The sequence below is a fragment of the Frankliniella occidentalis genome, unplaced genomic scaffold (assembly GCF_000697945.3).
Source record: "Frankliniella occidentalis isolate FOCC.00 unplaced genomic scaffold, Focc_3.1 Scaffold180, whole genome shotgun sequence".
Lineage (NCBI taxonomy): Eukaryota > Metazoa > Arthropoda > Insecta > Thysanoptera > Thripidae > Frankliniella > Frankliniella occidentalis.
Window position 1 is genome coordinate 228105 of NW_026267306.1, and position 10907 is coordinate 239011.

General features: G+C 57.9%; 1 protein-coding gene across 1 annotated transcript in view; it reads left to right on the top strand.

The window, feature by feature from the left end:
* Positions 1–5681: 5681 nt before the first annotated feature.
* LOC113206924 (ATP-binding cassette subfamily G member 4) overlaps positions 5682–10907 on the top strand; it is a gene marked incomplete in the record, with an annotated part of 11948 nt that continues 6722 nt past the window's right edge. Inside the window, 3 exon segments of the mRNA XM_052271957.1 lie at positions 5682–6160; positions 10123–10237; positions 10325–10514. Of these exon segments, the coding sequence (XP_052127917.1) occupies positions 5971–6160; positions 10123–10237; positions 10325–10514 (495 nt within the window).

A 10907-nucleotide genomic window follows, 5' to 3' on the forward strand; every position in this document is an offset into this window, starting at 1 on the left:
CCGCTCGCCTCCGCGAAAATAATAATTGTGCCGGTTTTTGCGCAACTGGTTGTTGCGCGAGGGAAGTGCCGGGCCGGCTCGGCTCGGCCCGACCCGGCTCGCGGAAGGAAAGGGCTCGGCTCGGATTGGTTCGGCTGGTTCGGCGGCGCGCCGCCGCCGGTCAGGCGACCCACAGTGAATGGTGAGCACCAGCACTTTTCTTGCACTGCTGACACTAACGGGCCAGGCGCGGTGGGCCGGTGCTGCCCCCGGGGGGGCTCAGACCACACCACCACGCCCCGCTCTCACTGCTGCTCGGATTTCCCGTCGTTGCCAACCGACCGCGGATACCGATGGGATTCGGATATACTGCCCTCTCACCGCGCTGGCTGACTTAGGCCCCCATTACTAGTCGATAAGGGCCCAGGTGATTGCGAAGCTGATAACGCGCCCCGTTGGTTTTGTCTAAATCAGCGGCACCTTAAGGACCTGCTGTCGAGCACGCGGGCATGTGCAAGTCTTTGTCGTCAAGGTCGGCGAGGAGATGCCATCGAATACGACGGTCGTCGGCTTCAAAATGACGAACTTGCTGATGGAGGCGCCGCGATGATCGTATGGTCCTGTCAGTGACGCTGCCACTACGTGGCCCCCGCGTGGCGCTTGGAGCGTGGCACGGGGCGGCTTTTAGGCTGGGCGAGGGGTCACGTCTATGTGCCCTGAGACGCTATCTCTAGCAAACGTGGGCAAACTGAGGGCGGGCCGTCCGACAGAGCGTAGGGGTGTGGTTGGTTGGTGCGCGCCCCTCCGCCCGGGCCCGGCCGTGCGGAGCGCATTCCTCCACGTCATTGGCCCACGTGACTGTTTGGGAAGATTAGCCAAATGTTGCACTGTTGCAGTCCGACTTCGCCCCCCCCCCCTCCTCCTCACCGCACAGAGCGCTCTCGTGTCGCCGACCGCGCCTGTCAGTATACTAGTACACATGCATCTCACTTGTCTTCGCTTTTTTTTTCACACCGCTTCATACTCGACACGTCTAATAATTTGCCGCATTAGACGGCATTATATCCACGGTCCGCCGCCGGGTTGTGGTCCGCCTCATGTATGCTAATTGGAGCAGCCCAGGGTGATTGCCGGTCTCTCGGCGACACGCACCCTCCTCCTCGAGCTGCTCTGGGCCGGTCGTCGTCAGCTCGATGACCGACCCCAGGCTGGCCGGTGATAGGCCGCGGGGGCCGCCGGGCCGGGGCAGGTCAGTGTCCTCCTCCCTTTAGGCGGAGGAGGATGCGCGCCGCGCACAAGAAGCAGTGTACAAGAGCAGGAAATTGACTTGGTCTGTCTAGTGGAGTGGACGTGGGCATCACACGGTCCTCCCGCCACGCCGCCGGCCGACATGCGAGCGGCCCGTGACGCAACGCGACGAGTTAGTTGTTCACCGAATAGAAGCGGGGCTGGTCCTGAGCCTGGGCCCCGCCGCCGTGCACCCGCGCTCAGATTAAGTCAGAGCCGCTTTCCTTCTCTTCCATTCATCTCTCTCCGTCTGTCTGTATGCCTCTCTCCCTCTCTTCCCGGAGAACGAAATAACTCTTGACCCCCCTCGTCCGCTGCTATACCAGCACAGCAGCAGACAGCAGCCGTCCAGGCCGCTCTGCCAAACTTGTGCCTCCGCTTTATCTTTTCATCGATGACTTTCGAGCGCATGGGCTTCGTGGCGCCGCCAGTCGTCGCCGCCGCTGTCAGAGAGAGAGAGAGAGAGAAGGGGGCGAGGGGGAAGACATTTGTTTATCAGTCAGCAGGGAGAAATGAATGGAATGCGAACGCACCGAGCGAGATTGCGCACCACCACCACCGGGAGGAAGAGGGGAGTGCTGACCGGGCTGCCGGACCTCCTCCCCCGTACAGCAGGGCGCCCCCCAGGGCTGGCCGGGGAAGCTCGGTGGCCGGCTGACGCGAAAAGTCACTCCAAAAAGTGCTTGGTTCCCTACCACTTTTTATTTTATTTGCTGGGAAATATTACCACACCTGCTTATGGGAACCAAAAGCAGTCGTCGCTCTATCTGTGGGGATAGCACACGTGTGGCCCTGATCTCCGGATGGGCCGCGCCGCCGGGCTCCTTCGGCAAGGCGTGTCCTTGACCGAGGCCCCCGCCGGCGTGACCCGCGCCGCGGCCGCGAAGCGGGCCGTGAGCGGCGGCGGCGTCCAGCTTCTTCAGTCCGGCTGTCGATACCGACCCGGTCTACAAAGTGCAGATTAATCTGCTTCGTGTCTGTACTTTTGCTGTCGGCAAGCAGGCGGCAATCATCATATGTTGTCCCCGCGAGGCATCGGTGTGTCACCAGCATCCCCCCCGGCCAGCGGGCCCTCCCAGGCGCGACCTGGTAGGCAGGCCAGAGGGCGACGCCAATTACATCTCGTACTCGGTGATAGCGGCCTCGGAGGACGCCCTTCCCAACCTCTGACCCCCCGAACACGGGCGGCGAACACGATATAGCCCGTCTTGTTCTTTCGGCTCTTCAGACAAAGAGAAGTCTCGTCGAAGTTATTCGGTGGTTGTTTTTCTTTTAAAGCTTATTGGTTGCGCTTGCTTGTTTCGGCGTGTTCGCTGGCAATTGATCTCATTATGTGCTCAGACTTTTTCCTCTTTCCAGTGTCTGAAATGAAACTGTCGAAATTATATCGCCCCAAAGTTATACCCGACATACGAAGAGAGACTAGATAATCACATCACTCAACACTATACTTGATTGCGAAACCATTTTTCTATCGACCGTTTATCGGCACGAGAGCAAAGAGCCGGCATGATGATTACAATATCCGAATTATAAAAAAAACTAAACTAAAATCGAGCTGTAAAGCAGTTCAATTTCGATACAAGGGGACGGTGAATCATCTGACCGTCGAAAATCAGCGCTATCGCATTGTCCCCATCTACGACGCACAATTGCCGGTCAATATGCTCGGTTATTTACGTGACTCTTACACAATCCGTGCATTGTACAATGTACGTAATACACGAGTACCACCTCGCTTTTGACCCCACGTGCCGCCCCCAGCATACAGAATGGCTGCAAACAGGAGTGTCTCTCTCCCTCGCTCACCACCTGCAGCCAAATAAGACTAAATTCTTACCTCTTATAAATTATCCCTCTCTTTGCATAAAATCAGGCCGCCACACTTTTCGTTTTTCACTTTTTCCATAATTTTTTTGCCGTGTGTGCTGTAGCAAGACGTATCATTTTCTCTGGCGGGGGGATTAGCGCCACGCCGCCGGACCTGTGCAGCATAGGCGTCGACAGGACGAGACGGGACGGGGACGGCCTCGCCAAAAGCGGAGCGTGCGAACCCTCCTCTCTGCTCCGCGGACATTCCTCCTCTCCGGAGTGTTTCTGATCCTCGTCCGGGTCGTGCGGAAGCCGACGACGGCAACGCGACGCGATGACGTGGTGACGACGTTTTGCGGCTCGATCAGCCACCGCCGCCGCGCGAGAACGTGAGCGTCTTCAAACAGGCGTGACCGACACGAACGCCGCGCGTGCCGCCCGCGTGACGCGCCGTGCCTCGCCGCGTCGCCGCCGCGCCCCTCGCGATACGCACCGGCACACAAACAAACACACACAGAAGCCCCGCGTCGCCGTCGTGTGTTCTTCCTTTTTCGTTGTTCGCGCTGGGGATTTATTATTGGCAAATAGTCCTCTATTATTTCCGCTCTCGCGGTGGTTGTTGGTCTTGATGCGATGCTGCTGCTGCTGCCCCCGTGCGCTCTCCGCCACCGCGATCTCTCTGTTGACAAGAAAGCAAAACACTCTGCACGACGCCTTATCACCCATCAAATTCGAGTGGAAGGGGGGAGCGGGGCTCGAGGGGGACTCTGCACGGCGCGTGTGTGTCTCCACGCCACGCCATGCGACGCGACGTCCCGTCCGCCGAGAACCAAATCTCTGAAATTACAGGTTTATTTCTGCGCTAAGATGAGAGGTTGGTGGGTATTATAAGCTTCGACAGCAGGGCAAGATTACATACTTCTCTTCTTTTTTTCTTTTTTGTTTTTTTGCTGCTTCAATGTCAATGTAGAGGGTGTCACGACACACCCCGGAAACTGGATTTGTGTGTCGCTTTGGCTCGGAAAAAAGATTAAAAGACGGGCAATAGCGGCTGGCAGCGCAATGTTGTCACATCCCCCCCACAAGGAGTTAGGCGTACAATAATAGCCGGACAAACGCCAAACTTTGTGTTTGCTTTGTGATTGATTTATCGCACCGATAAAACTACAGCGCGAGTGCAAAGGTTATTCGACACTGCCGCATCGCTGAATCATTGGGGGTCAGGGGACGGTCGACGAAGTGCGTCAGTGCTTAACTCTCCGCGGCTAAAATTTCAATTCAAATTTTCCACTTCTAATGATTGCATGACTGCGCAAGGCAAACGCCTCAAAAAAGAGAGTTTCGTTTTCGTTTTTAATTGCAAGATAGACGCGCGCGCTATACAAAGTAACGAAGACGAAAGTGTCCAGCTATAGCCGCGCAGACACGGTCGCCGCCCTGAGGTGGACGTGGAGGAGGGTCATTCGTCTTCCCACCGTTCCCACCACACTGATGACGGGCGATGACGAGACGACTCTTCGGCGGCGGCGGCGGAGCTTGCTCAGCTTCGCACCCGTGACCTAACTACTATAACTCACCTCTACAGAGGGCGCTGCTGGGGAAACACGCGGCGCGGTTTGGTTTCCAGGGCAAGATTAGAGCAGCATGGAGGCCCGGGCCGCGGGCAGCCGGGCTGCTATGGCCTTGCACTGGGTCGGGCCGGGCCAGCCGCCCAATCGGTTTACTATAGCCCGGGGTGGCCGGGGTGGCCGAAGTAGCGGCCGGCCGCCCGCGGTCACGGCGCGGTCGGTATGGGATGCAGGTCAGATAGGTGGTGGGCCGGGCGGCCCGCGCCCCCGGCACCACGGGCATTGGCGCCGCGGGGCGGGGGGTTGGGGTCGCACATCGCGGATACTTGCAAACAGCAACGTCGTCGTCGTCGTCGTCGTCACTGCCGTTTCTTGTTGTGCGAGGAACACACACAATAAACGTTTTTCCTCGCTTTGATAATAGTTTTACATAAGCCGGGGGTGATGGGAATAGGATGCTGATGCTGATCTGGGTCATCGCTGCGCTGCATGAGCCGCGACGAACGCGGACGCGACGCGCGTCGCTGCAGCTGCAACTCGCGGGGCGCGGGGCGCGAGATACGGCGGTGCCGCTGCTGCTGCTGCTGTGTGGCGGCGCGCGACCCCACGCACGCGCGCGTGCCCCGGCCAGGCCAGGCCGCGGCCCCGCGGGCCCCACCACCGCCAGATAAAGGAGTACGTCCTGGGTAAACAAACGGCTGCAAGCCCGCGCCGGCCGCCGCGGCCCTCTGGCCAGAGGTGCGCTGCGACCTGGCTGCGACTGGAGCGGGAGCAGGAGCAGGACGATGGCACTGGAAGTATCTGGAAAGGGGTGGGCCACATTGAGGGGTATGAGAGGTTATTATTGTCGCGTGAAGCTTTCGGGGGTCGGCGGCCAGGTCAGGTCAGCCGTCGTATGGGTCAGTGCGGGTGCGTTCACACCGTCCGGCGCGCCACTAATACATACCTCATCAACCCCGAGCTATCGTATACGCCTGTAATGGCACGCGCATTGAACTTGTGTGCTAATGTGTACTACTTGTGTGTGTGTTGCAGAGATTCGCCCCGCAGACGGTCGTGATGCCCGTGATGATGATGATGATGTCATCCGAGATTCGCCACTGCTGCTGCTGCTGCCGCCGCCGCTGAGCGGGCCGCTGCCGCTGCACCACGTCCAGCCCCCGCCCCGCCGCGCCCCGCCGAGCGCTAGGCCGCAAGCTCGAGCCGCGAGAGGACAGAGGGGACAGACACACGGCAGTGTATCCGAGTGCTCCGCCCCGCTCTGCTCCGAGCACCGCAGCAGCAGCAAGTGCTCAGTGAAAGTGAAAAGCCCGCGTGAGTCGGAATGGAGGCTGTGATTGCTGAGGCTGCGGCCGCGCCGCAAGGCTCCCGCCAGGCCAACGGCGCCGCCGCCCCCGCGGCCGCCCCCACCGCCCTTGCCACCAGCAAGACCCTGCCGCACCTGCCCAAGCGCGAGCCCGTCGAGGTCAAGTTCCAGGACCTCGCCTACACCGTCAGCCTAGGTTTCCGTAAGGGTGAGTACCGTTGAAGCCTTCGTTTATTTCCTTCAGTCATTTGAACGTTTCGAGAGCGCTGCCGCTCAAATCCGGTTACGTCTTCTCCTCCGTTGGCGATAAGAAGTGACGGCAAGCTCATGTAGTGCAGCAGGCTTCTACCTGGTGGTATAGATTTACCCGGTGCACTGCCTCAAGGCTTCTACCTGGTGGTATAGATTTACCTGGTGCACTGCCTTAAGCTAGGAACTTGACTGTATACCGCAGGCACCCGCGGGTTCCCTACTGGCTCCCAAGGCACCCGTGGTCATCAGAGGCCGATGGGAAACTCCGCTTCAAAATAACCATACAAATTAAGACGGAGGTTGGGTAGCAACCTCTTGTAGTACAGCGTGACCGCGCGCACCCACGTCGGATCGGGCCTTCCCCTGATTGAAAGAGGTTAGAGATTTTTGGAACCAATGACCCTATGACCCTGTTTGCGACGCCGGTGCCGGCCGGCCGGCGCGTTCACGTTGCATCCTTTACAGTCGGTGTGGTCCTCCTCGGCCGGCCCATTTGCACACAATATGGGTGACTGGGCAGGAACCAGATCATTAGCACACCCAGCTAGAGCTCCGCCGGGCCACGCATTGCCACGCCGTCTCGCTATGGGTTCGGCCGCAGGGCCTCTATGATGGAGCTGGGTGGGCTGGGCCGCGGGGAAGTCGTGGGCCCCCGGGGAGGGGACCCCGGCCCGAGTCGAATCGGGTCTTACCAGTCTGCGTCAACGTTCCCGCCATGCTAGCAGCCCGATTGCCGAACATGAAATATTGTCCACTGGCCTAGATTTGAGTCAAGAAATGAAAAAAGCGAGAATATGGCTGGTTGGGAAACGTTTTGTAGCACCGATATTAAAAATAACGAAATATGAATGAAAATCGTATTTTTAACAACAACGAAAATATTCAAACCTGAAATCCATCTTCTCCCATCGTTTTTAGAAGCAATCACGACCTGAGGTTCAGGGCGCCCGCGGGCGAACAGACTCAACCGGTGTCATGCGAAAGTGTGCACCGGAGAGCATATGGGCGTGACGCTCGAGCGATGCGTTCGCGAAGGTCGTACGTCGCGGTACAGTAGTAGTAGTACTTCACCGAGATGCTGCCGAGAGAGGATGCTCTCGCTTTGCGCTCTCCCTCCTCCTCCTGAACCGTTCCGCCTCCGCTGTCAATCGTATAACTCGTTGCTCGCTTTGTCCGGGTGATTTTCCACACGACGAGACGCGCGCGCGCCTTTTTAAAACCAGGCCGCCGCACCACCGACCGGTAACGGCTAATACCTCCCACCTGCCGCTGCCGCAAGTGTCCCGCGCCCGGCCCGCCCCGTCCACAGGAGAGAAAACTGGTTGAGGTACTTCCTCGGATCCGGGCGGGCGCGGTCGCCGGCGCGGGTGGTACCACGTACCATACAGAGGACGGACGGCTCCAGCTGCTCGCTGGCTGCCGATGTGTGACGTCAGACACGACGATAGTCCTCGCGCCCAGCAGCGACGCGTCCTGGCCGGCACGTCCCTCTCATAGACACGGCGGTCACGCGCGTGCTTTGGCCCGGCCCGTGCGTACCCGCGCCGCGAGCGTGAGTGGACAGCGTAAACGCCGCAATTCATCCGCCGTGTTGCGTGTCATTTCGGTTTGCCGCGCCGCTATACTACTGCCGGGTCGGGTACTAGTACCCGGCACACTGCCGCCGATGGGTACCCGCGTGACGTCACACCGTGAATAAGGAAGCCCTTCTTCTTCTTCTCCGCAGTGCGCGCCGGCTGCCGACTCTGCGCGCTTTCTTGCTGTGAGGTTGCCTCGCGGACGCCTCGGGCGCGGGATGGAGAGGACAGAGAGAGAGAGAGGAGGGGGGGGGGGGGGGGAGGCACACGGGCGTGTCGCTGCAGCAAGGGTCAGCAGCCTGATAAAGCTCGTAATGCTTGTAACGCTTCAAGTAGTGTTGGCACGGCAGCAAGAGCAGCGGTCGCCGCTGCGACGGGGCATTCGTCGTCGTGTTTGTGATTCACACGGTTTATCGCCGCCTTTGCCTTGGCGCGCTTTTGTCCCGCGTTCTGTTTTATTTTTGTTGGGCGGTGCGTTGTGGTGCTCTTTGTCTCTCTCACTCACACACACCTCCAGATGGCCCTGGTGCTGCTGCCTGGTCGGACTGATTCACTTTCACCTTCGGTGTGCTGGGCTGTGCACCCCTCCCCCCCCTCTCCCTGCCGCGTATAAGACTCGTGTTGTCTTGTGTTCATGAGTACTTTAGAGATGAGGGCGGGGGACGTGGAGTGTCCTGGATACGCCGCCGCGGAAAAGAGAGTGGCGCGATGCTAATGACTGGAGAAAAATGAACCAAGTTGTGCGCAGCTGTGACTACAAAATTACTGAATGGATAATGACTGCGACTGGAAAATGACACCGGACTAAAAAGTAACTGGATATGACTGTGAAAATGATTTGTAGCTCACATGTATACTGTCTGGACAAAGTATCTACAGACGCCGTATTCAATGACGATCTTTTTTTTTTTGCTACCCTGAAAATTCTAACTACGTACAATGTGCACCTCGGTCGTTGTCGTGTACAAGACGAGGAATCCTTTTTCTGCCAATTAATCGGTGGCGACCGGACCTGAAGTGCTGAGCAGGCGACATTCACACATGGAGCGCCCGTGCATGCAGCAGCATTTAATGTTTCTGAGACGCATTACCGGCCATTACGAGGCATCACCGTCATGACCATTTCGTGTCCTGTCCGAGGAGCCGGTAGCGGTGCGGCCGCGGCACGTGCGAGTGAATGGGGGAGGCGAGGAGGAGGTTGGGGGAGGGGGGAGGCGACCCCAGAGGCGCGAGGCTGTACGTCAGGTTATCGCTGAAGCCGAAGAGCAAGCGCGGGAGAGAGAGATTGCCGAGCCAAACAGAATATCTGTCCGCCGCAACACTGTGCCGGCCGCCGGGCGAGCGGCACCAGCGTTCGCTTTGTACCGCTTACGGGGTTATGGAGGGGTAAATGGGGAAGGGAGGGGGGGGGGCACTATCATTGAGTGAAGGGCCGTCTCAGCCGGCCGCCGTTGGGCCGCCGCCGTCAACGGACAACCGTAGAAAGAGGTTGGTTGCTCAGGCCCAGGGTGGCCGGCGCACGAGTTTATTGGCGAATATCTGCCCGCCCACTCTTTTTATTTTTGTGGTAATTATTGAGTTTTAGCGAAGATACATTGTTGATGAATATGAATAACTCCAAACATACCAAACAGATGGGTATGTTTCTTCAATATACATGCTATGTAGATTATTTTTGGTTTCACAATAGTTTAAAATTATTCCAATTCCCCCCCCCCTGCCCCCCGTGCCCTCGGGGGCGTAATGACTGAGCAATGACTCGTGCTCTATCCCCGGCGGCTGGGGTCCCCCCGGCGGGGCACGTCTGACTCGTCTGAGACGTTGTAGTATCGGCGCACCGACCGACACCTTCGCTCTGAGGCCACTAACCTGCCCCACGTTCGACATAATCTCTTGCTTTGGGCTGCCTGGCCCACGGCGGGCAAAGGCAAGAGCACGTTGGCGCTATAAATACATCACCATCTTTTTCAAAGTAAACCTATTTCTTTCCTTGCTGTGTAGCGGTCCAGCGACTGTGCAATGTGTTTGCCGCCCAAGAGCAAACTCTCCTATCTCGTGAGAAGGGCTGCTGCTGTTAGGTCGTCCGGCTGGTATAAGACAAGGAGCAACCTTGTTTCAGTCAAAGTTTAAGCGAGCAGAAAGATGTTAATTTGGATTTTGAACGCTATGAGCAGGGCCGCACTATCGTGGCGAGCTTAACGCCTCATTAGTTATGCAATATGCGGCGATAGCTCGTTATCTGGTCTCTGTGTATTTTTTCCCATTATGCTGACTGATCTGTGACGAATAGTTTTCTTTTGCTTTTCTAATCCTTTTTTTTCGTCTCTGTTGCTTGTTCCAGGTCAGAAAGAAATTATCCGAGTCAATGGCCGGTTTTGCCCGAGTCAGCTCATTGCGATCATGGGCCCGTCTGGTGCCGGCAAGTCCACCCTCCTCGACATATTATCAGGATACAGGTAAGGAAACTAAAACTTTTGGTTTTTGCCACCAACAAACTTAATGTCCATGAATAATGTACTTAATGTGTGAAATCCCGCGTGCAGGATCAGTGGCGTTACCGGGAACGTGATGGTGAACGGGCGGCCGCGCAACCTGGACAGGTTCAGGCGGATGTCCTGCTACATCCAGCAGGACGACAGGCTGCACTCGCTGCTCACCGTGCAGGAGAACATGTCCCTGGCGGCCGAGCTCAAGCTGACGCGAGCAGTCCCGAGGGCGGAACACCAGGCCATCGTAAGAATGCCTCGGCCATCACGCGTTTATTCTTAAAATAAATGAAGTCTTTTTGAAAGGATTGACTACAACTTTCTTCCATGCGCAGATTGACGAGATCCTGAACACGCTGGGCCTCCTGGACCACCGCGGCACCAGGACGGGGCAGCTGTCGGGCGGCCAAAAGAAGCGGCTCTCCATCGCCCTGGAGCTCATCAACAACCCCCTCCTCATGTTCCTGGACGAGCCCACCACGTGAGTCCAGGGTCCAGGTCCGTCCGGTCCGTCGTTGATCGCGACCTTCGCCCCGTCTGTCTCTCTTCCGCCCGCGACCTGTGATTTGCCGTGATCAACAGAGGGCCGGTTCCGTCTCAGTGAATTTCCAGAGCGCGTTTTTATGAACTCTTTGCCCGC